This window comes from Hypanus sabinus, chromosome 17 (genome assembly GCF_030144855.1).
Source record: "Hypanus sabinus isolate sHypSab1 chromosome 17, sHypSab1.hap1, whole genome shotgun sequence".
Classification (NCBI taxonomy): domain Eukaryota; kingdom Metazoa; phylum Chordata; class Chondrichthyes; order Myliobatiformes; family Dasyatidae; genus Hypanus; species Hypanus sabinus.
The window spans coordinates 21,208,797-21,234,832 of NC_082722.1; the positions used below are offsets into that span (position 1 = coordinate 21,208,797).

A 26,036-nucleotide genomic window follows, 5' to 3' on the forward strand; every position below is an offset into this window, starting at 1 on the left:
GCCTTCATCCAAATCGTTGACGTCAATTGTAAACAGCTGTGGTCCCAATACCTAGCCCTGAGGCACCCCACTAGTCACCACCTGCCATTCCGGAAAACACCCATTCACCGCTACCCTTTGCTTTCTATCTGCCAACCGGTTTTCTATCCATGTCAATGTCTTGCACCCGATGCCCTGAGCTTTGATTTTACCCACCAATCTCCTATGTGGGACATTATCAAATGCCTTCTGAAAATCGAGGTACTCTACATCCACTGGATCTCCCCCGTCTAACTTCCTGGTTACATCCTCGAAAAACTCCAACAGATTAGTCAAGCATGATTTACCCTTGGTAAATCCATGCTGGCTCGGCCCAATCCTATCACTGCTAAATAGATATGCCACTATTTCATCCTTAATAATGGACTCTAGCATCTTCCCCACTACCGATGTCAGTCTGACAGGTCGATAGTTCGCAGTTTTCTCCCTCCCTCCTTTCTTAAAAAGTGGGATAACATTAGCCATTCTCCAATCCTCAGGAACTGATCCTGACTCTAAGGAACATTGGGAAATGATTACTAATGCATCCGCAATTTCCAAGGCCACCTCCTTTAGTACCCTAGGATGCAGACCATCCGGACCTGGGGATTTGTCAGCCTTCAGTCCCATCAGTCTTCTCATCACCGTTTCCTTCCTAATTTCAATCTGTTACATTTCCTCTGTTACCCTATGTGCTTGGCCCATCCATACATCTGGGAGATTGTTTGTGTCTTCCTAAGTGAAAACAGATCTAAAGTACTCATTAAATTCTTCTGCCATTTCTCTGTTTCCCCTGACAATTTCACCCAATTCATTCTACAAGGGCCCAACATTGTTCCTAACTACCTTCTTTCTCTTCACATACCTAAAATAGTTTTTTCTATCTTCCTTTATATTCCTGGCTAGCTTGCGTTCGTACCTCATTTTTTCTCCCCGTATTGTCTTTTTAGTTAAGTTCTGTTGTTACTTAAAAACTTCCCGATCATCTGTCCTCCCACTCACCTTAGCTCTGTCATACTTCCTTTTTTTTAATGCTATGCAATCTCTGACATGATGTCCCAACACTCGTCAATACACTGTGAAGAAGGGCAAGATTAAAGACCCTCTTAGTTAATATCCTGATGTGTCATCTTTTCAGGAGACTATCCATGTGCCCCCTAAGGTCACTGCATACCTCAACGCTTCCGTATACTGTTATATTTCCTGTCTCTGCCAATGGCCCAGTAAATCATCAACAGAAGAGATTCTGGAGATGCTGAAATCCAGAGTAATAAACACAAAATATTCCAGGAACTTAACAGGTCTGACAGTATGAATGGAGAGGAAGGAACAGTTGTTTTTTTTTTGGGCCGAGAACTTGATTAGCCTGGTTGCTTTTCTTAGGGAGTTTAAAGCAACGTCCCCTCTAAGTTTTCAGTAGCGTGGACCAACCATTGCTCTGAGCAAGAAATTTTTGCACCGCTTGTAAGAGGTTTATACACGGGCTGGCAGTTTATTAACAACGTGCTACCGATTTCCGTTCTGAGTTTGTTGTCACAATTTGTACCACTGTTGTAACTTGCAACACTGACAAAGTAAGTACGTTGATGCTCTAAAGTATTTTACATGAAAGTTATGGTACGTTTATAATGCAGAAAACATATGGGTTGTCTTCATTAGCACATAATTATGTAGTATTTCGCAAATGCATTAACATAGATTTCATAATCATAATAGCATAATTTCAAAATTAGATTAGCATTATCTAAAGGAAAGTTCCAGCTGCATTGCTGCAAAGGCTATATGCGTGGGCGGAATTTGGTTACTACGCGGCTGCATACCCGCTCAGCTTAATGAGAAATGTGGTGGTAAGTGTAAAAAGACCACACAGAGACAAAGCAGGTTTCCTAATGAACTGAACTGCGTCCACAAACTTCTGTAATTTTGTTCTTACCCTCTTGGGTAGTCTCCCGTTATCAAAATTTTGAGTATTACCATTGACTTGAAACATACAAAAAGCATTGAATCATGTCAATGTTGAAAGTTGATGTACTACAACTTCACATTGTGGTCATTACAGATGTCAATTCTCACCCTCCGTAAAGCATGTCATTTTCATATAGACACGTGGATAAATTACTCACCCAGAGGCGGATGTAATATTTCCCTTGGATTAAAGAAGTGGTCAAGCAGAAAAAGGTACCCGATGAATAAAAAAAACAACCCACTTCGTCTTCCTTTCACAAGTTTAATGAAGCGACAATGTCCATAAAACCTGAAACTTCTAATAACATTTCAATGAAGGCCTGTAGAGACCCATTGCCCTACCTCCTGCATTACACTATGTATTCAAATTTGTAAATATATCACTGTTGCTGTATTGACGTAGAATTACCGGAAGTCTTAGCCAACAAGATAGGCAAATGATGTCTTCTCAGCAGAACGCGAAGGAAGAATTAAATTTTGCCTCACGAGCTACTAACTTTATTCGCTGACAATTTAGTTAAGGTACACACTGCATTCGCATGAAATTTTACAGCTGATTTCAATACCCCTATTTATCGGTTTCCCTGTGGGTTGGAGCACAATTCGGTGAATGTTTACAAGATGCCAATCACGTATTTGTTGTTTTCCTCTTATATTACGGTCGAGTCACTGAATTCTTTGGGCTGAAGTAAAGAGAAGCTGCTCGATGAATTAAATGGGCCATACAATGTGTGTGAAATCAAGGGAATGGTCAACGTTTTGCGATCCCGACTCGGGATTAGAGTGTAGAGGGAAAATAATAAGTAAATGTGAGAAGGAGGTGTGCAATAGAAGCTGTCAGGTGATAGGTCGAACAAATCTGTGGGCTGGAGTGGTAGACTGGTTGCAAGCGGAGCGAGAATAGTTTTTTTTATATAATTGGCGGCCTCTACCTAAATTTAAACAAGCTTTGTCTCGCCAATGGTGTTGAATCTCTGGATGTTGTTTTTTTTTTTCACCGTCTGAAGAATGTTGAGGTAGAATCATTGGGATGTATTTGCTAGAGATAATTCCTTTTTTTAAATGATTGGGGAGTGTGCGATGGACCAGAAGAGGAGATTATGAATGAACATATAAGACATTATCAGATTGAATGGCCGGGCAGAAGAGAGAGGCGGGATGGTGGAGCCTGGCTTATTACCGATTCTATCCTTCAGTTTCTTACATTTTTTATCAGTGTCAATTGGCTCCAATGAATCAGAATAATGTCGAAGACGAAAATGACTTCTTATCTTCCCAACTCATATATATATATGATATTGATTGACATTCTTTGTCTGGATATAAGGAATGACACGAAGCAGTGCCTTGGGTTTGCACTCATTGGTGGCCTACAGCTCTGAACTACAACTGGATTCTCAGCTTCACAGCTTCTTTGACATGTTTACTGTATCCCTGCGTCAATGTGTGTTTGCGTTGAAGATTGCATGCTGATGTGCTCATTGAACTGTGAAGCTGCAGAGCTACGCAAGTCAGTTTGTGAGCAACATTGCTTTAGTCTGTGGAAATAATTCAAAATCGGACATCCAGCGACTAATTTAATCAAACCATTGTAAAATAAATTAGTGATGTACTCATCAGTTATCAGTTTTAGATTATTACATCTTTACACAAGGTTTATGTTAACGTTCTTTCAACATTTCCCTTTTTGATTTATCTGGAATTTCAACGGCAAGAACCTGTATTGTCCCACAGAAGAAGAAACCTTTCTTTCCTTACTGAAAATTAATTTTTAGCAAAATCTATTTAGGAGTGTAGAGAAATCGTTGAATGAGTAGCTATGTTACCAAGTGCTTGTCTAACTCACAATACAAGCGCATTTTTGTGTTATTTCTGTCTGATTTCCGCAACCTGATTTATCTACTGAACTCACAGGTGGTTGTTTCATTAGAATTAATGTTTAACTTTAACTGGAAATTATCGCAAAAGGATATTACGAAATTGTGATAATATATTGCCAGAGATATAATTATTCTGCAAGCTGACGTATATGAACTGGAGCAGATTATTGATTCTCAATAAACAGATGTCGCTGTACTACTTTTGTAACTGAAAATATGTTTATTGATAGGGTCGGAAAGAAATTTACCCCGTATGTCACAACGTCCACATTTTTATATTCTTAACCTTCAGTATTAATTCAGCCGTCTTTCTTTAGTCTCCCTGCAGAAGATAAGGGGAAACAATCCTTTGGGATGCATTCGTTCACAGTCCACAGAACCGAAACTTATTTCTATTTTCAGCTTCTTACTTCTTGTAAAAGCTTTCCATATGCGTACACTGAATCCTTGTTGCCGATACTTTATTGTTGCAGCTGCAGAGCGGCATATGTCAACTTTTCATCTCTGCCACATCGAGTCTGTGGAAGTAATTCAATATCGAGACTTTGTCAATTGTCCAGCAAAAAAGCGAAGCGATAGATTTTAAAATACAAACGTAATGTATTTACTGATTTTCATTTTCAAATTACAGCCATTTGAAACAGTTTGTACTGAAAGAGACGAAAGAGAAACTGCTGTTTCTTTGGTCTTCACTGAAATTTCGCTGTCATGTTTTACATTATTGTACAAGGTATCATTTTACATGGAAACTAAACTGCTTTCGGACTCGGGCTGCTTACGAAGGATGGGGAGGAGGCATCGCCACTGCACATGTAGCATGCAGGCCCACCAGTATGTGGACACGTCCTGGTGCTCGTGAACCAGATCCCCAGCCATGAGTAAATACCTCCACTGCCTTAGGGGCAACCTTGGGAGAATCGAAAGCTACGGTAAGAAACCCGGACAGCAAATCCGGACTGGAACCCCGAAGTTGGCCGGAAGTTATTGAACATCATTCCGGTAGCTTCTGCAGCCCAAGCTGTTGCCAAACGTATTGCTTCATAAGCTTTCCTTTGGAGTACAGTGGTGAGGACGACAGGCGGATTTTGACGAATGAAAATCTTCGGATCTCCACACCTTACGTCCTGCCTTGTGATGATAATAATCATCAGCCATTGTCTTCCGAGACAAAAAGATGACCGCCACCAACCATCGTAATGTCAAAATTAGACCAATGCGTTTTTATAGTTTAAGACTTTTTTTCAAAAAAAAAAACAATGCTTATTTTGTATCTCTTCAGCCCCCAATCCCTTGGTTTTACCTTTGCATAGACAACATGATCGTCCTGGCGTCTGACCTGGTGAATTCTTTTGTTTTCTCTCACGTTTAGTGTAGCATAGGCAAGGTTATATTCAACTGGCGCTCGTCCAGCCTGTTTCGTAAAGGGTAGTTAACACTGTTAGTGGCGAGTCTAATGCAGTTCCAATTCCATAAAGAGAAAATGAGTTTGAAAACATAAATGTAAATGAGTTAAATGCGGCATAATAACATTCTAACATCAGTAAATGATATTGCGATGTATGTTGTTTCAGAAACGGTACGAAGTGTGTTTTCCCTAGTGCTGAAAGTCTCTATGACCGATTAAGATTGAAATTGATTTTCAAGCACCATTTAAAAGCTATTCTACGAGTAGGGTGAGTTTCTCATCTCTCGTCACCTTTCGTCTACCGCAGGTTTTTCCTTTTTCCTCCATTTCACAACAGTTTCCGCAGGGACAACTGTCAGCTTTGTACTCCTCGGGCACTACGGACCTTTGAAGCAGCGTTGTGCGGGTCAGTGATTGTCATTGGTTCTCATACAGTCACAGACATGTCCATTCTGAGGTTGTAATTGATCATAATATTCCTCTATCAATATACCCCTCTGAGAAGCAAAAAGAAAAACTGTCTCACCTACCGGTTCTCTGCTCTGACTTGATTCCTCAGAGGTTCTTTGAATACCTAATGGATTGAAAAATACAACACATTAAATAATAGCAGTAATGTTATAAAAGTTGAAGTTGCGCATTGGATTGCAATCAAATTTCTTGCCGAAAGGTTCAACTCCTGACAGATTTTCAAAATAGTATGGCGCACATTGTTGGCATGAAATGTGTTGCGCATGACATTTCATGAATGTGGTGAATCTAGATTTTGATTGAAAGAGTAGAGTGGCGGTACGTGTCTAAAATCCCCGCAGGAAGTCACAGCCTGAAAATCACAGGTGTCTGAAAAACAGGAACAAGGAATGATCGGATAACCTGAACGGGAATGTAAAATTAAAGTGTTATTTATAATTAGTAATGTCGAATGTGAATCGGATAATGCCTTGGAAATCTTGATTCTTTCATTACCATTTGTCTTTTCAATCTGCTGAGGTAATACATGGGAATGTTTGTCAAATCATTCATGTTCTTACCACGTTTTGCCTTAACTCCGGTTATTATCAAAATTATAATCAGAATTATAAATGCCAGTCCGCCCAATGCACCTCCGAGAATCAGGGGCTTACTGCTGTTTTCTCGATCTGGGAATAAAAGAAGAAACTGTGAAACATAGATAAATATATAAATACCGTGAGACAAGAAAGTAGAACGTATTAATGGGTAATTCAGGCCTGAACAACTAAAGTTTGCAAGAGACGCAATATGACACGAGTCATATTGATGATGATTGCTGATGATAGGACTTATGGAGTGAACAGATCATCTTAAATAGTCATCCTTTCCAGGGAAACGCATATAAAATGTCAGAGGAACTCAGCAGGCCAGACAGCATCTGTGAAGAAAAGTATTCGACGTTTCTGGCGAGACCCTTCGGCAGGACTGGTGCTGCCTGGCCTGTTGAGTTCCTCCAGCATTTTGTGTGTGTTGCTTGGCGTTCCAGCAGCTACATATATTCACTTGTTTGTATTTTGACAGTGAGTATTTTTCATATAAAATCACAGATTTTTTTTCTTTTAATGATGCTTTTGCAGATAGTTTGATCCAAAATTTGAAATGACATCGTTTCTATTTCTGGGCTGTCACTCGAAAACTCGCTCAGCAGATTCCATCAGAAAACAAGAGAAAATTACTTTTTACCTTCATAAACATCACAAGATGCATTCATAGAATATTAAAAAGTACAATCCGAACGATATATAAGGAGAAGTGACTTGGTATTTGGTGAAAACCGAAGAGAAAACGAGCAGGTTTAGATTAAGTAATAAAACAAAGACACTTGCAGACAGAATTCCAACTTTAAAGGCAGAGGTAGTCAAAGGCGTAGAACTGCGCAAATAGTTAAAAAAGAAAAGAAAAGAATATGGAACAATGGATGTATTTAAATATCATTATGAATTCGAAACATAAAATATGATTTGACTTTTTACAAACGTGACCAACTTCCAAAATTGTGCTTGATCCTCTCTCACTTTCCTGTACGGTTCAGATGGTTCCATTCTCAACTAGTATCAAATATAGCAATATGAGTCTCGGATGTTTCCAATCAATACACATGCAACATATTAGGAGGTAGAAATTACAAAGATTTACCAACCTCTCAGCGCAGAAGCCTCTCAGTACCGAATCTTACACGATAAGGAATCTATCTGTGGCTGAAGGAAATTGCCACTTAATATTCTCAGCCGGATAGTTATATCGTACTCTCAACTCACAGGGCCTTTTGAACAACTTTCCATAAAAGTGTTTGTTTGTTTTTTTTTTGGTCACGCTGTTATTACCGTACATAAGGTCATGTTCACATCATTCCTGATCTTCTGATTACATATTCTATTTCTTGCTTGAGATTTTGTTTGGTGCAAACATACTGTATGTCCTTTACACACAATTTACCAAAGTAAAAAACAATTTTCAAATCCTTTAACCCAAAGTTATTAAATGCGCATTATTTCACGATCTTCCGTTTGTAAATCTTGATTTTTATCTAACAAATACTTGAAGACTAACGGCAAAGTGAACGAAGGAAAATGATTTACTTTCCACAAACGTATGCAAAGGTCAATTGGATGGAGAGAGTAATAGAAATGAACTGCACTAGATCTAATATCACATTCATGCCATTTGCTTTCTGTTGCACAAATATAACGTAGAATTAAAAGTGTTGGCCATTATAAAGAGATCTTATGAGCACACCAATTATTGGTGAAATTTCAGGCAGAAAAGCAATTTCTCAATCTGCAGGTAAATAGAGCTGGGTCCTCACCTCCCCACCCCCACCCCTATCCACCACCCATTCCATCCACATCATATCTCTTCGGCAAGTTAGATGTCTCCTCCACTGTGAACTCTGACACAAAATAGTCAATCAAAGACTCGACTATTCCGCCATCACAAAATGTCAATTCTTCTTCTCGTCCTCCAAGAGACCTACTTTCACCTTCAACAACGCTTTATATAATTATAAAAACTTTTACTATCTGTTTTAATATTCTAAACTAATTTATTTTCATAATCTATCTGTCCCTTTCTTTATTGCTCGATTAATGGTTCTTTGTTGTTTTTTTAGTTTTCCCAATCTTCCAGTTTCCCACTACTTGCAGTGACTTGGTACGCATGAGCTTTAAGTTTGATGGCTTATCTTATTTCCTTAGTTATCCAAGGGTGGCTCTCACCACCCTTACTCTCCTTTTAACTGGAATATCCGGTTTTTGAGCATCATGAAAAATCTCTTTGAAAGCATCGCATTGTTCTACAAACGTCCCACTATATAGCCTGTGCTCCCAGTCTACCCTATCCAACTCTTCCCCCAACATTTTGTAGTCTCCTTTGATTAGGCATAATACACTGCTTTTAGATCGAAATATCACGCCTTCCATTTGTAGAAGAAAATCAGTCATGATGCGATCACTCTTTCCAAGAGGATCCCTCACTACAAGATTGGTAATTTTGCTTTACTCATTCCGCATGGCCATATCCAAGATACCATGCATCTTTGTAGGTTCAATAGACAATAGACAATAGGTGCAGAAGTAGAACATTCGGCCCTTCGAGCCTGCACCGCCATTTTGAGTTCATGGCTAAACATTTCCTATCAATACCCGGTTGCTGCCTTGTTCCCATATCCCTTGATTCCCCTATCGATAAGATACCTATCTAGCCTCTTCTTGAAAGCATCCAGAGAATTGGCTTACACTGCCTTCCGAGGCAGTGCATTCCAGACCCCCACAACTCTCTGGGAGAAGAAGTTTTTCCTTAAATCTGTCATAAATGACCTACCCCTTATGCTCAAACCATGCCCTCTGGTACTGGACTCTCCCAGCATCTGGAACATATTTCCTGCCTCTATCTTGTCCAATCCCTTAATAATCTTATATGTTTCAATCAGATCCCCTCTCAATCTCCTTAATTCCAGCGTGTACAAGCCCAGTCTCTCTAACCTCTCTGCGTAAGACAGTCCAGACTTCCCAGGAATTAACCTCGTGAATCTACGCTGCACTTCCTCTACAGCCAGGATGTCCTTCCTTAACCCTGGAGACCAAAACTGTACACAATACTCCAGGTGTGGTCTCACCAGGGCTCTGTACAAATGCAAGAGGATTTCCTTGCTTTTGTACTCAATTCCCTTTGTAATAAAGGCCAGCATTCCATTAGCCTCCTTCACTGCCTGCTGCACTTGCTCATTCAACTTCAGTGACTGATGAACAAGGACTCCGAGATCTCTTTGTATTACTCCCTTACCCAGCTCTATACCGTTCAGATAATAATCTGCCTTCCTGTTCTTACTCCCAAAGTGGATAACCTAACACTTGTTCACATTAAACGCCATCTGCCAAATATCTGCCCACTCACCCGGCCTATCCAAGTCACCCTGAATTCTCCTAACATCCTTATCACATGTCACACTGCCACCCAGCTTAGTATCATCAGCAAATTTGCTGATGTTATTTTCTATACCTTCATCCAAATCGTTAACGTAAATGGTAAACAGCTGTAGTCCCAATACCGAGCCCTCTGGTACCTCCCGAGTCACCACCTGCCATTCCGAGAAACACCCATTCACCGCTACCCTTTGTTTTCTATCTGCCAACCAGTTTTCTATCCATGTCTTCCTCCCGATGCCCTGAACTTTGATTTTACCCACCAATCTCCTATGTGGGACATTATCAAATGCATTCTGAAAAACGAGGTACACTACATCCACTGGATCTCCCCCGTCTAACTTCCTGGTTACATCCTCGAAAAACTCCAACAGATTAGTCAAGCATGACTTACCCTTGGTAAATCCATGCTGGCTCGGCCCAATCCTATAACTGCTATCTCGATATGCCACTATTTCATCCTTAATAATGGACTCTAGCTTCTTGCCCACCACCGATGTCAGGCTGGCAGGTCGATAGTTCTCTGTTTTCTCCCTCCCTCCTTTCTTAAAAAGTGGGATAACATTAGCCATTCTCCAATCCTCAGGAACTGATCCTGAATCTAAGGAACATTGGAAAATGATTACCAATGCATCCACAATTTCCAGGGCCACCTCCTTTAGTACCCTACGGTGCAGACCATCTGGATCTGGGGATTTGTCAGCCTTCAGTCCCATCAGTCTTCCCATCACCGTTTCCTTCCGAATGGCAATCTGTTTCATTTCCTCTGTTACCCTATGTCCTTGGCCCATCCATTCATCTGGGAGATTGCTTGTGTCTTCCTTCGTGAAAACAGATCTAAAGTACTCATTAAATTCTTCTGCCATTTCTCTGTTTCCCATAACAATTTCACCCAATTCATTCTTCAAGGGCCCAACATTATTCTTAACTATCTTCTTTCTCTTCACATGCCTAAAAAAGCTTCTGCTATCTTCCTTTATATTCCTGGCTAGCTTGCGTTCGTACCTCATTTTTTCTCTCCGTATTGTCTTTTTAGTTAAGTTCTGTTGTTCCTTAAAAACTTCCCAATCATCTGTCCTCCCACTCACCTTAGCTCTGTCATATTTGTTTTTTTTTAATGCTATGCAGTCTCTGACTTCCTTTGTCAACCACTGAGGCCCCTTTCCCCCCTTTGAATCCTTCCGTCTCTGGGGGATGAACTAATTTTGCACCTTGTGCATTATTCCCAAGAATACCTGCCATTGCTGTTCCACTGTCTTTTCTGCTAGGCTATCCGTCCAGTCAACTTTGGCCAGCTCCTCCCTCATGACTCCATAGTTTCCCCGGATCATCTGCAACACTAACATCTCTGAGCTGCTCTTATCCTTCTGAAATTGCAGATAAAAGCTTATCATATTGTGATCACTACCTCCTAATGGTTCCTTTACTGCGAGATCGCTTATCAAATTCTGTTCATTACATAACAGTAAATCCAGAATAGTCTTGTCCCTGGTCAGCTCTCGTACAAGCTGTTCCAAGAATGCATCCCGTAGGCACTCTACAAACTCCCTATCCTGTGGTCCAGCACCAACCTGATTCTCCCAGTTGACCTGCATGTTGAAATCCCCCATACCTACTGCAACATTACCTTTGCCACATGCCAATGTTAACTCCCTGTTCAACTTGCACCCAATATCCATGCTACTGTTTGGTGGCCTGTAGACAACACCCATTTGGGTCCTTTTGCCCTTACTGTTCCTCAGTTCTATCCACACAGACTCTACTTCTCCTGACCCTATGCCCCCCCCCCCTTGCAAAAGACTGAATCTCATTCCTCACCAACAGGGCCACCCCACCCCTCTCTGCCCACATTTCTGTCGCTACGATGGCTCGTATACCCTTGTATATTCATTTCCCAGGTCTGATTTCCCTGCAGCCATGTCTCCGTTATCCTAACAACATCATAGTTACCCATTTGCACCTGGGCTTCAAGCTCATCTACCTTATTCCGGACACTTCAGTAGCATGCTGTTGAAGAAAGCTATCACATATGGATCCTACGCAGTGCTCCTTCAGAATGTTTCGACCATCTTGAGTCACCTAATCTATGTGCAAGTTAAAGTCCACGATGCCTGCTATGTCATACTTCCCTGCCTCAGATATTTCTCGGCTTATTACTCGTGCCACTGTAATGTCATTATTCAGTGGCATATAGACAACGCCCAGCGGTGATTTTTCCCCTTTACTGTTCCTAATCTCTACTCAGATGGATTCAACATTCAGATCCCCAGATCTTATATCGTCTATCACTATCTTCCTGATCTCATTCTTATTTAAGAGCACTTCCCCACCTCCCTCACCTCCCGGCCTATCCTACCGTATTACCTGTTTTTTTCTGCAACTTTTGCTTTTTCTTTATCTTTATCCACACTTTTCTCTTTTACTTTATCAATGCTTCCAAAATCTGCTGAACCAACCCCCATGCTACCTAGTTTAAAAGTCTTATCCACAACTCTAGTTATGCAATTCGCCAGGATACCCGTCCCATCACGGTTTAGATGAGCTCCTCCCAATGGAACAATTTCCCATGAATTCAACCACAGATCTCCCACACTAGTCGTTGAGCTACGCATTTAACTCTCTGATCTTTTTAACCCTTTGCCAATTTGCACGTGAGCCAGGTAATAATCCAGAGATTAACAGTTTTTTTGGTTCTGCATTTTAAGTTAGTCCCTCGCTGCTCAAATTCCCTCAGTAGTACCTCTTTCCTCTTTCTGCCTTTGTTGTTGACACCCACCTTTCCTTGCAGATGTAAGGCTGTAAATAATGTATAAACAGTACACACTTTAACATTTCCCCGTTGAAAAAAATAAATTGATTTCACAATTTCTTTCTCGTGTTTGTAGTTTTCCAGGCATATTCTCATTCAGGTTGGAGCTTGCTTTAAATGTTTCCTGTCTTACCTTGTTCAATAATATAGCTGAAAATGGCAGGATGTTTGAGCGTTTCGTGATTTACCAGACAGGTGTAAACCACTTTGCCCTGAGCAGGCTGCGTATCTTCCAAAGTACTGGAAGCCTCAAAAGATCCTTCCGAAGTCTCACTTATTGCCGTTTCTTCGGATTGAATTTCCTTATTATTTCTTCGCCAAAAGATGTCTAATTTCTTCGGATAAAATGGTGCAGTTATACACATGAGTTTCCGGGATGTCGGTGAAGTTTCTTCAACACGGATGATTTTCAGCGGAGTTGGGGGAGCTACAACAAAATAAAACGCGACGTAGAATGTTTAGCTATTATTTGATAGTATGCATTCTCCTTCTCACGCTACCACACTCAACTGTTATCATTGCGGTCGTTTGAAATCCCCTGAATTTGCCAGTTATTAATTGTTTCAGAGGGCAAGTAAACATGACAAAACTGATGTGTTGCTGACAGATGGGGAACGCACGCCTGCTTGGAATGAACGTAGCAGATATAGCGCGTGCTAGGGGTGCCTTTATTGCTTCTTCCAACAGGCCATTTTTGTCCTTACCTCTGCCCTTGAAGGTCAATTCTGTATTAACGTAATGCAGTGAAACTGCATATCTATGCTCGTTGCAATGGGATTGGCATTGTGGAGCAGCACACGGATCAAGCTGTGTTTCTCTCTTTGGAGGATTTACGCAGACGTCCCGTAATTGACATTAATGAAGTGGCTTTGTTTGCCTTTGCCTATGTTTATTAATTCCTTATAAATATTTGTAGCTGTGCGCTTTAGCAACTGTAAGATCGAAATCGGCGAAATACGTCGAGATGTGGTAGTACAAAAGCAGGCTGAAGAACAGGCGGATATCATTTTACTCGACAATGCTTCGCTTTAAATTAGATGGCTTGTGATTTGCCCTTCAATAGAATTTGTCTACAGCTCCCTATCTCTCATTATCTAACCCGAATCAAATTCTTCGTCTAAAAATGAAGTGGTTCCGTTCATCCGCTGTTTAAAGCTTTTGATTGTTTAAAGTTGCTGGACAACAAATATCACGCCACTTTATTTTTTTTTGGTAAAAAAACGGGTTAGGCCAAAGACGGGCAACTATAGGACAGTTAGCTCAACATCTGTAGTCGGGAAAATGCTTGAAGTTGTCACTAAGGAAGAAATAGCGAAACATTTAAAAAGGAATGGTTCCATTAGACAGGCACTGCAGGGATTCAGAAAGAGCAGGACCTGTTTGACAAGCAAACTGGAGTTCTTTGGGGACATAATGAGTGCAGTGGATCGAGGGAAACAGATGGATGCCGTATGCAGGGATTTCCAGAAGGCATTTGATAAGGTGCCACACAGGAGACTTATAAATTAGATATGGATGCATGAAGTCAGAAGAAGTGTATTGGCATGGATAGTGGAATGGTTATCCAATAAAAGACAGAGAGTTGGTATAAATGGGCGTTTCTCCGGTTGGCAGTCAATGGTGAGTGGGGTGCCGCAGTGTTCGGTGCTGGGCCCGCAGCTGTTTGCCATTTGCTCTGATGATTTGGAAGAGGGGACTGAGTGTAGCGTATCAAAATTTGCTGCTGACACTAAACTAAATGGACAGTCTGCAGAGGGATATAGATAGATTACGTGAGTGGGCCAAGGACTGGCAGGTGGAATATAATGTTGGTAAATGACAGATCATGCACTTTGGAAGGAATTCTAGAAGAGAAGATTATTATTTAAATAGTGAAAGATTACAGCAGGGGGGATATGCAGAGGGACTTGGGAGGGCTTGTGCGAGTATCACAAAATTTTGGCTTGCAGGTGCAACAGGCTATTAAGAGGCAAATGAAATGGTGGTCTTCATTGCTAGAGGGATTGAATTCAAGAGCTGAGAGGTTATTCTGCAACCGTACAGGGTTCTGGTGACTTCACCTGGACTACTGTGTGCAGTTCTGATCACCATACTTGAGGAAGGATATATTGGCTTTGGATGCAGTGCAGTTTAGGTTCACCGGGTTGATTCCAGAGATGAAGAGTAGAGATTGAGTCGCCTGGGACTATACACTCCGGAATTCAGAAAAATGAGAGGGGATCTTATAGAACATAAAACATTTTGAAAGAGACTGCTAAGATAGAAATAGGAAAGTTGTTTCCATTGGTAGGTGAGACTAGAACTAGGGGAAATAGCCTCAAGATTCAGGGAAGAAGATTTAGGACGGAGATGAGGAGAAACTCGCTTTCACAGAGAGTTGTGAATCAGTGGGATGCTCTGTCCAGGGAAGCCGTTGAGGCTTCTTCACTAAATATGTTTAAGATACAATTAGATAGATTTTTACATAGTAAGGAAATTAACGGTAATGGGGAAGAGACAAGCAGATGGAGCTGAGTTTATGGACAGATCAACCATGATGTTATTGAATGGTGGGTCAGCTCGATGGGCCGGATGGCTTACTCCTGCTCATATTTCTTATGTTCTTATTTTCTTATGGGCTGGCTGAGGAATAGATCAAGGTGGGGAGAGGGTGAGTGTTGTGCAGGAATATATGCAGAACATATATATGGCTGGAAATATCAACGGACCAAATAATAAGTGGAGCAAAAGCCAATCTGCAGAATCACATTGAAATAATAAACACAATCGTCTGAAAAAAATCTGAAATGATATATTCCTGTTTAAAAAAAGCTGGGAGGCAAATTAATGGCACAAATTTTCAACCAGCAATAAAATTTCGCAACATTTCTGCAATCTTGGCTTTTCTTCAAATGGAAAGAAATGATATTTTTTTTTTGCCACTTACAGGAATAAAGACACTTACTAAACACTTTAATCTGAGAGCCACTTCCGTTTCCCAATATTTGTTGTTGACTTTTCACTTGACAGTAATACCAGCCGACGTCTGTGTATGTCACATTCAGGAGGGTAAATGTGCCCCTGCCTTTCCTTACATTGAACTGATTTCTGCTGCCTGGTTCTATAAATGCCTTCTGACCCTCCTTCCACCACGAGACTTCAGCAGTATCTTGTAGTATTGGAAATTTGCAGAACATGGATTCATTTCCACCGATTGAGGCATTTAAGGTTGAAGGGAATTGATCCACTTTGGCCGAAGTTCCTTTTGAGGCTGACAAAGCATAATTGTGAATGTTGAAAACAGTTGCATTCACTGGACAACGAATCAACAGACAAAATAGGCAGAACACTGGTATGCGAATCGGATGTTAACTATGGCTAAACTTGCTGCGGGTAAATGATGTATAATATTGTAAAATGCCTGTTTCATAGATAGGGCACAAAAGTTCAAGCGTACCTGGCAAAAACGCGGCGAGAAGAGCCACGAACCAAACTGTTGCATCCACCGACATTGCAAATGAGAGTCGTCTGTTAAAAGATAGAAATTCATAGGATGTGATAATCAAGTGCACATTGTATATGAGGTCTCATAGTCAAGGCTATGTCGATGCCTTGGGTAGAAGAAATGCTGTAGATACAGGAAATCCCGTGGAATACACACAACGAGAGAGTGGAGCTCAGCATCAGTGATAAAAAATAAGCAGTCGATGTTTCGGGGTAAGATACTTCTTCAGGACTGGAAAGGAATGGGGAGGAAGTCACAATAAGGAGATAGGGGACGGAAAGGCGTATAAGCTGGGAGGTGATAAGTGCGGGGAGGGGACTTAAAGAGATGGCACTTGATAGGTGGATTTATATTCCATCTAGATAGCCTCCATCCTGCTGATATGAACATAGAATTATCTAACTTCCAGTAATTTCTCCCGTTCACCTTTCATTGTTTTCCATTTCCCATTCTGTGTCCCATTTTATCGCTTCGCTTCTCCTCACCTCGCTTACCTGCTGCTCCTCGGTCACTTTCTCGAATGGTCCAATGTCCTATCCAATCAGATTCCTTCTCATTCAGTCCTTTATCAGTTGAAGTTAATAACTCATCAGCGGTGATTGATAGGTTCGTGGCCTAAGGTAGAAGGAGATGAGTTGTTAACTTCAAACTTTCTGTCTGATCAAAAAGTTGACCTGCAAGTTCATGTAACGATAGCTGTAGAATTCTTCTCCTTCTACCTTAGGTCACGAACTTATTAATCACCCCTCGTACAGCACAGGAAAATATATTCGACCAATGATATCTGCATCGACCATAATGCAAATTGAATTCTATCTGATCGGACATGATCTACATCGCTCTTTTTTGCCTGTTCCCGGGCATGTTTGAATATCTTATAACCGTTGTGATCAAATCAGCACTCTCTTGTAGCACTGGCAAATTACCTACTACTCTCTGCGTCATATACCTGTTTTGCAACCTTATTTAAATTTTTCTCTGCTATTTCAAGGCGATGCCCTCTGTTAACTGCCGCTGAAATGCACGAGTGGTATCGATAAAGAGAATGGCAAGGCCAACTGGATTAGAGAATCCTGGTTCACGAGAACATTGAGACATTGTTTTGGAGAGAGAAGACCTGCATCATCTGTGGGGATCGGGTTCAAGCTATTCCCGACAGAAATATAAGATGTACTGCAGTAGACCTGACGGGAATCATGAGAGCACAAAGGTAGCATGATACAACTTCTGAATAGAAAGCAAAAGGAAATGAGAAAATAGCAACCGAGAAATCGCGATGAGCGAGATGTAGATTATCATTTCCCATCACTGTGGTGAAAACGATGGAAACTACGGGATTAAAGGGAATTAACATTATGTTTTTTACCGATCCACATGAGAAAAATGGAGGCGTCGGGGAAACGGGCTGTTGACGGTGTAAGAACTCAGACCGTTTGATGAACTTAAGGCACCTGATCAAATGTATGTTTTAACATTGTGAAAAGCTAGAGGAAAAACTGTAAGGTCCATTGCAATGATATCAGCATCGTCTTTAACGGGGATTGTGTTACCGTAGCATTGGAGAGTAGCAAATGTGCACTTCTTTAAGGAGATGTGCAAGGACAAGCAGAGAGCTGAAGGTGGCGAGCCCAGCATTGGTGCGTGGAAACATACTGGAGTGGATCAGAGGGAGAGAATCTATCACAATTTGTAAAGGGAAAGGTTGAAAAAGTGACGGTCAGCATGGATTTTTCATTTGGAATCTCATCTCACAAATTTGATTGAGTTGCTTTGATGAAGGAATGAAGAAAATTGAGGAGTGCAGCAATTGAACTATAACTTCATTAACTTTTGCAAGGTCCCGTTTGGCAGGCTTGCACAGAAAACTCGATGACATGGGAGCCAAAGTGAGCCAGCCACCTGAGCATAAGCATACAAAATTAGTTTAGTTGAGGGAGTCAAACTGTGATAGTGGAAATTTGTTATCAAGAATGACCGCCTGCAACTACTGGTGTACTGAACAGGTAGGCTCCATTTCCAGTATTATTGTCATCTCCGAAATATTTTGATGAATTGTTTTTTTAACTTCGTTAATATATTTCGGTATGCAACGAAATTGGTGATATATTAGACAGTGAAAGATATCTACGATGATAAACTACGAAAGCGGGACAAGCAATTGCAGATAGAATATTACTCGGACATTTGCGAAGTGTTCAACTTTGGTTAGTTAAACCAGGGCAGGAATTGCACAGTAGATTGTCCAGAGCATTGAAGTAAAACAAAGTGACTGAGGGGTACATGCAGATTGATCTTTGAACGTGACAAATGAGGTGGGCAGACTGGTGAAGAAGTTGGGTGATTGTCACATTTATTCACAGTTGGAGCAATGAGTACAACACCTGCGCCGTCAAGTTCAACTGTACAGGTCGTTGGTGAAGCATACCCAGAGTATTCTGTGCATTTCTGATCAGCCGGCTATAGAAAAGGCACGACAAAGCTTGACATAGTCCAGAAAACTCCAGAAAAGATTCACAAATAAATTTGCAGGACAGCATGTTTTTAGCTATAGGAACAGTCTGGGGTTACGCTTCCCTGGAGCACAGGAGGTTGTGTGGTGACCTTATATATTTAGGGGCCTAAGCAGGGGAATGTTTACAGTCTATTACCCAGAATAGTTGAATTTAAAATGAGAATGCATCGATTCTAGATGAGTGAGAAAACATTTAAATGGATCTAGGGCAAGTTTGTCAAAGCAGTGGGCTTGGTAACTGGAATAAGGTATGGGGTGAAACTGTAGAAGTGGGTACGATTGCAATGTGTTAGGAACATTTGGATGGGTACACAGATAGAAAATGTTTACTGTGGTAAGTTACAAAAGCAAGAAAATGGGTCTAGCTGGGATAGGTTTCTCGGTCCACGTGGGCTAAATGGGCCGAAGTCCCAGTGCAGTGCCGTATGGAGCCATGGATCAATCTAAATGGTGGTGAGGTGTGTTTCTTGGGATGCGGCGGATAGTAGGGTGTTGTGAGAATGCTATAGGGTTATTGTGTGATTTATGTAATTAGTGCTTGATAGTAGGCATGGACGTAGTCGCGCGAATGTATAACTTATTCCCGTAAGCCAGCAAAGTATTCTCCAATTGTGGTCGCATAATACAGTAAACTGAAGAAACAAGGACGGGAACTAACTGTCACACTCATATGAAATTATTTTGTGTGAAATAATATCCACCTGACTTTTGGTGCTGAGAGCAATAATCTCCCCCTGGTTAATAGAAGGGAATGATGATAATCACAGTCTTGGGTAAAACAAAGTACAGATGTCTTAAGAGCTTAAAATGCTCCTTACAAATATTAGCCAGATTCTACGTAAATCGTCAAATGCCTGTTCACTGAATTTTACTCACAGCTAAAGCGGTGTTTAATTTGTTTGAAAGTACTCATAATTAAGATAAGCATTTCTTTAGAGTTTTAAGATTTTTAGATTTTTAGCTTTTGTTTTTGTTTTGGAAGATTTGAGAAGTTTTGAAATTTACCAAAAAAAAAGTCAGATGCATAAAACGTTTTCGATTTGACAGTCCCAGTTAACTCGAAGGCTATTGGATTAATTTTCTCAAGAGATGTGTTGGACAATTCGGGAAACCCCATGAATTGTGCAATATCTGCCTATTTCCATGTGCATGACCTTATCACATAAAATGTTTCCCCAGCCATCAGGAGCGTTCTCATAGTTAAAAAGTACTTACTGGCATCTTGCAAGGATTGCAAATTCCACTGTTCTTATACTTATACCTTAACGTGAAAGATGCTTGGTAGAGTAGGGAGAATCAAAGGGTGGGAAACAAAATCACTCCCTTAATTTTCAACCATTCATCGGGTGATCGATCAGAAAACTTAAATCTGTTTCGCTCTCCGCTGACGCTCTATGAGCTGTCGTTAATCTCCATGTTTCCGGGCATCGTTTTTTTCCGGAATATTTTGCTGCTGTTGTCCAGAAATTACTGTGCTATCTAACCTGATATTCATTCCCATGGTCTTGTGTTACTTCATTCATGTCTTTGAAAACCTAGTGAGAAGAATTGGTGCAAGACCAAAGAGACTTCAGCTTGCTTCCCTTCTCTCAGCGGCAGCTATCGAATCAATTCTCCATCAGACAGAGCACGTCGATAACGTCGAATATTTTCTCAAAGGACTGAGAAAAGAGCATTCATATCAGTAACACAAGAATTCTGAAGTTACTGGAATCTAGAGCAACACACACAAAATGAACTCAGCAGACCGGGCAGCATCTATGGAAATTAATGAACAGTCAACGTTTCGCTCCGAGTCCCTTCATTAGGACTGGAAAGGTGGGAGGAATATGCCAGAATAAAAATCCGGTGAGATGGAGGACAAATTAGAAAGTGATAGGAGAAGCCAGGTTGAGGGGGTTTTGGGGGGAGGGGGGAAGAGGAGCGAGTGCGGTTGGGCGGTGGGAAGCTGGCAGGTAAGAGGTTGAAAATGCAGAATAAGGAATCTAATAGGAGAGGAAAGTAGACGATGGGAGAAAGGGAAGGAATTGGGACAGAAGAGGTTATAGGCAGCAGGGCAGAGAAGATAAGAGGACAGAGGTGGGAACAGAAAGGACACGTGGGAGGGAAAAATACTTGAAGGAGAAGTCGATGTTCATGTCGTCTGTTTGGAGGCTACCTGGGCTGAATCCGACGTGTTGCTCGCCCACCCTGAGACCAGCCTCATGAAGGCGTACGGAGGGAACATGAATCGAAATGGATAGGAATGGATAGGAATAAAAATAATTGGTCACTAGCAAATTCCGCATTTTGGGATGGACTGGAGGTGCTCGAAAAGTGGTCCCACAGTTTAAGTCGAGACTCACCAGTGTAGAGGAAGCCGCATCGGTAGCTCTGGCTCCAGTAGACTACGCTAACCGATTTGCAGGTGGAGTGTTGACTCACATTTCTTGGTTCTGAATGGAGGTGATGAAGTTATAATTTTCAGGTTGTCTTCGCCTGTCAGGTATTTTTTCCTTCCATTTAGATTTACATTTTTAATTCGAAAACAAGATGATCATGCTACAAGTTTGACAACACCTCAAAGTCATTTCCATAGCTATGTCAGTCTGGAATCTAGCTCGGTTGTGAAATAAATTACACAAATAATATCATTTTATTCATAGAACGGTCGCTTCTTTGTTTCAGTGCGCGATCTGATGTCGATATGCAACCACATTTCATTATTTTCTGCCTTAAGTGAAAATAAAAATCAATCATTCTCCAAATAGTCTCTCATGATGTAAATGTTCACGCTTGGAAGACTGTCAGCAATCGATTCGGTTAAAGATTAAGACTTAAAACTCTGTTTTATTTAACATTGTGATAAAGCTTCTCATTATTCTCTGTCCAGAATGCACACGCCGTAGATTCGAAACCCGGATGTCGCAGAAAAATATTAGAAACACAGTTGCGAAGAAGAGACTTTGAACTCAATTTACATTTTGAAAAAAATCTATTGTCTGTAACCTACACGTCGAGCTTTAAAAATAAAGCCAACAGTACGTAAATCGATTTTTGAGACACATGGAAATTTTAACCACAAAGACTTTCCGTGATATCATCAGCGGGTTCGTTAGTGCGTATCTATTCTCTGCTATTTCTAGTTTCCTGTTAACCTGCACGAGGAGTTTGTTGTAGATCTTTAGCTGAAAGAAAACATTGAATCCTGGAGTGCATCACGAAGAGGGCTTTTACACCCGTTTCATCCATTCAGAACGAAATATTTACGAAGCTGTCCTTACACCTGCCTGCAGCACGGTACCATATCCTCTAACAACTTGTTCTATATACCTACCGCCCTCTGTCTGAAAACCATATCGCGCCCAGCTCCTCTTTAAATATTTTCTCTCTCAGTTCACAGTTGTGTCTTCTAAATTTGGATCCCCTGCATTGAGAATTGGGCTATGTGCTCTTGCATATTAATGTCCGTAACAATTGTTTTTTTTTCAAATTCATAAGGTGATCCCTCAGTCACCTGTACTCCAGAGTAAACAATCCATGTCTATCCAATATCTCCGTGCCACTAAAACATTCCATCGCAGGCAACGTCCCAGATAATCTCTTTTGCTATTGTTCTATCTCTACTACGTGCTATCTGTGGACCAGAAGAGCATACGACACGACACCATTGTCTACTGTTACAACATGGTGTTCCAGCTCTTGTCAAAATACTGCCAAGAGGGCAAGTAGGCTAAACGCCTTCTTATCTGGATCCTGATGTGTCGTCGTTAAGTGCACACTAAAATCCCTTTGTGCATCAACGCTTCAAAGATCCCCCCAGTATATCCTGTCACTATTCACTGCAGAGAAAATCATAAGCACAGGAGATCCTAAAATCCAGAGTAGCAAACACAAAATGCTGGAGGAACTCAGCATAGAAAACATAGAAACATAGTAAATAGGTGCAGGAGAAGGCCATTCGGTCCTTCAAGCCTGCACTGCCATTCAGTATGATCATGGCTGATCATTCAACTCAGAACCCTGTACCTGCTTTCTCTCCATACCCCCGATCCCTTTAGCTACAAGAGCCATATCTAACTTCTTCCTAAATATAGCCAATGAACCGTCCTCAACTATTTCCTGTGGCAGAGAATTCCACAGATACACCACTCTCTGTGTGAAGAAGTTTTTCATCATCTCGGTCCTAAAAGGCTTCCCCTTTATCCTTAAACTGTGACCCCTCGTTCTGGACTTCCCCAACATCGGAAACAATCTTCCTACATCTAGCCTGTCCAATCCCTTTAGAACTTTATACAGGTCAAGCACCATCTCTGACAGGGGCTCCCAACCTCGGTTAATGGTGGGGGTCCATGGCATGAAAAGGTTGGAAACCCCTGATATATGGATAGGAATAAACAATCAACGTTTCGGTTCGAGACCCTTCTTCAGTCTTTGAAGAGGATATGCCCTTGATTAGCCTGGTTTCTCAGGGGGAGGGAAGCAACGTTCCCTCCACTTAATTTTTCACAACACACGGACCAACAGCTGCTCCAAGCAGGAAATTTTGCCATGGCTTGTAAAAGGATTATGTACGGACTGGCGGTTTGTTAACAATGATCTACCGAGTTCCATTCGGGGCTTATTGTTAGAATTTCTAACAGCGTTGAAACTTTAAACACTGACAATGTAAATATGTCGAAACTCTAAAATGTTACGCAGTAATAGTTGGGGTGCGGTTGATATTTTAAAAAGCGTATGGATTATATACACCAACAGAATTAATTACAGGGTATTTTATAATTATATTCACATAGATTTCAAAATTATATCAGCAACAAATGCGACCTGTGCGGGAGTGCTTCACTTACCATGTGGGGCGCGCCCGCACAGCTGAGAGGGAACAGTGATGGCAAGTGTATACAGGCTACAGAGATGGAAGGCTGGTTTCCTGATGGACTGAGCTGTGTCCATAACCTTCTGCATTTTTGCTGTGTTAGGCACCCTCCCACTGTCAACATTTCGGTATTACCATTGATTCGAGTCTTATGTATAACTTTGAATCATGGTAAAGTTGAATCTCGCTGTACAAAAGCTTCATATGTGTTCATTACAGACGAGGATTATACCTCTCTGGAGAAAACCTCTTCGTTTTGAATCGTCGACATAGATTCCTCTATAGACGGATGTAATACTTTGGTGTGAAAGAAAAATGATGCCGCTTATCGTCATGCAGAAAGGGTTCTCTGTGAATAAACAATGTTATTTCAATCCGCCGTCTGTATGATCCATCCACAAAGTGCAAAGTACAAGGATGGCCACTGGGGACTCACTGCCCTCCCACCTGTATTCAGATTTGTAAATATAGTACCATCCCTGTATCTACGTTGAGTTACCACGCCGGTGGTCCCTAACTACAAGACAATCAAATGCTACCTTCGCAGTCCAGCAGGTCGGAAGAGTTAAGACGTGCCTTATGATGTAGCAACTTTATTCGCTGCTATTATATTTAAGTTATACACTGCGCTGCACTTTAACAAGTGAATTCAATATCCGTATATACCTGTTTCCGCGTGGGTGGGATCACAATTCAGTGAATGCTTACGAGATGCTAACGTCACTTATAAGTTGTTTCCTTCTTATGTTGCCAGCGGGTCACTCAGTTATTTGGCCGCACAAATATAATATTTATTTCACATCATTCTGTGACATGAACATTTTTCGCCTTCTGAGACTGTTAATTATCACCTAAGACATTGATAAGATCAATCGTGAAAAAATAGTAAGCTAAATTTCAAGATGATATTTATTAAAATGTGCAATATTCATTCGTGAATGCGCGCTCAAACAGGAATACATATTGATACATACATTTACTGTAGCCACTGCTTCTGAAATTTGTTTTTACATAGAGCCCATTAAGAAACAATTGCCAGAAGAGGGTTTGATAATGTCGTGCACTAACGTGCTTTTCTATCATTTTTTTTAGAGAGATCTATTCATTTTGTATACAGGATATTCTCCAGTGCTAGCAAATAATGCTACAGGGTTGAACCGACGATGAAATGAGCTGACAATGAACACGTTATGAAACGTATTTTCGAAAATATCAACAGCACTTCACATTTGCTTGCTGAATTGGTCCGCTCTTGTGACTTTGCAATTCAGGAAAATGACAATCCGTTGTTTGTTAGTTTTATTCATGGGTAGATGGGAAAAGAAAAAGTCAGTTAGGAATAGAAAGATTCTGCCAATTAATAATAAGATATTAGATTTGGAACTTCTACTTGAATGTAGAAGTGAAAGCATTGTTTACGAGTGGAAAGGTCGAGGCGATTTGAGATGCAAAGTGACCTGGGTGCACGAAGCCAATGAATGATTCGCGATGGGAAATCTAGCCCAGCCACCCATCATTCAGACAAATCTTCAAGCAGAAAGCCGGCTGCAGGGGTCACGGGTCGGTGGTAAAACGAGGATGCTGATCAAGCCTATCAGCCATAAGACCATAAGGTTTTGGAGGAGATTCTGGCCAGTTTGCCAATGAGGTCTTCTCCATTCTTGTTAAGACTATAAGATATAGTAGTAGAAGTAGGCCATTCGGCCTATCGAGACTGCTAGGTCATTCAATCATGGGCTGATCCATTTCTTTTGGTCATGCCCAATACCCTGCCTTCACCCGATACCCTTTCATGCCTTGCATTATCAAGAACGTATCTATCTCTGCCTTGAATGCATACAATTTATATTGGTCCTATATCTACCCTCGACCGCCTTTAACCCTTTATGTACTTGAAAATAAGCTTTTAGTATCTTCTTTGATATAAGTCGTCAGCTTCCTTTCAGAATTCATCTTTTCCTTCCTAATGACCTTCTGAGCTTCCTTCTGCAAGTTTTTAAGAGCTTCCAATTCCTCTATAGTTCCACTAGCTCTGGCTTCCTTGTATGCCCTACCTATTGCTTTTCCTTTGGCTCTGACTTTACTTGTTAGCCACGGTAGTGTCCTTATTACCTTTGAAAAATTTTGTTATTTGGAATATATCTATCTTGCACTTCCCTCATTTTTTGCAGATACTCCAGCCATTGCTGCTCTGTTGTCCTTCCTGCAAATGTCCATATCCAGTCAACTTCAACCAGTTCGCCTCTCATGCTATTGTAATTTCCTTTATTCCACTGAACTACAGACACATTAGATTTTATTTTTCCCCCTGAAATTTCAATGCGAACTCGATCGTTTTGTGATCACTCTTGCCTAAGGGTTCCTTAACCTTAAGCTCTCTTATCACCTCCAGATCATTGCATAGCACCCAATCCAGCACAGCCAATCCCCTACTGGGGTCAACAACAAGCTGTTCTAAAAAGTCATCTCTTGGACATTCTACAAATTCTCTCTCTTGAGGACCAGTGTTGAGCTGGTTTTCTCAATCCACTTTCATGTTAAAATCCTCAACGATTATAATGACATTGCGTTTCTGACACGCCTTTTCTATCTCTTGCTGTAATTTGTAATCCACATCCTGGCTGCTGTTCGGAGGCCTGTATACAACTGCCATCAGGGTCCTTTCATTTCTTAAC

The 26,036-nt window shown here is 41.0% G+C and overlaps 1 protein-coding gene and 1 long non-coding RNA gene across 2 annotated transcripts in view; both read right to left on the bottom strand.

Moving 5' to 3' along the window:
• Positions 1-4,300: 4,300 nt before the first annotated feature.
• Positions 4,301-5,927, bottom strand: LOC132407149 (uncharacterized). Its single transcript, XR_009516380.1, has 3 exons — positions 5,799-5,927; positions 5,164-5,274; positions 4,301-4,381 (listed from the first exon to the last, which is right to left on the bottom strand). It is a non-coding gene; the product is annotated as an uncharacterized LOC132407149 (long non-coding RNA).
• A 250-nt stretch (positions 5,928-6,177) lies between these two features.
• The window catches only part of LOC132407123 (uncharacterized), a 34,347-nt gene continuing 14,488 nt past the window's right edge, over positions 6,178-26,036 (bottom strand). The window contains exons 2-6 of the mRNA XM_059993418.1: positions 21,531-21,673; positions 15,947-16,017; positions 15,455-15,802; positions 12,644-12,937; positions 6,178-6,407 (exon numbers count right to left, since the gene is read on the bottom strand). Coding sequence (XP_059849401.1) covers positions 6,178-6,407; positions 12,644-12,937; positions 15,455-15,802; positions 15,947-16,017; positions 21,531-21,673 — 1,086 coding nt within the window. The remainder of the gene's footprint in view (positions 6,408-12,643; positions 12,938-15,454; positions 15,803-15,946; positions 16,018-21,530; positions 21,674-26,036) is intronic.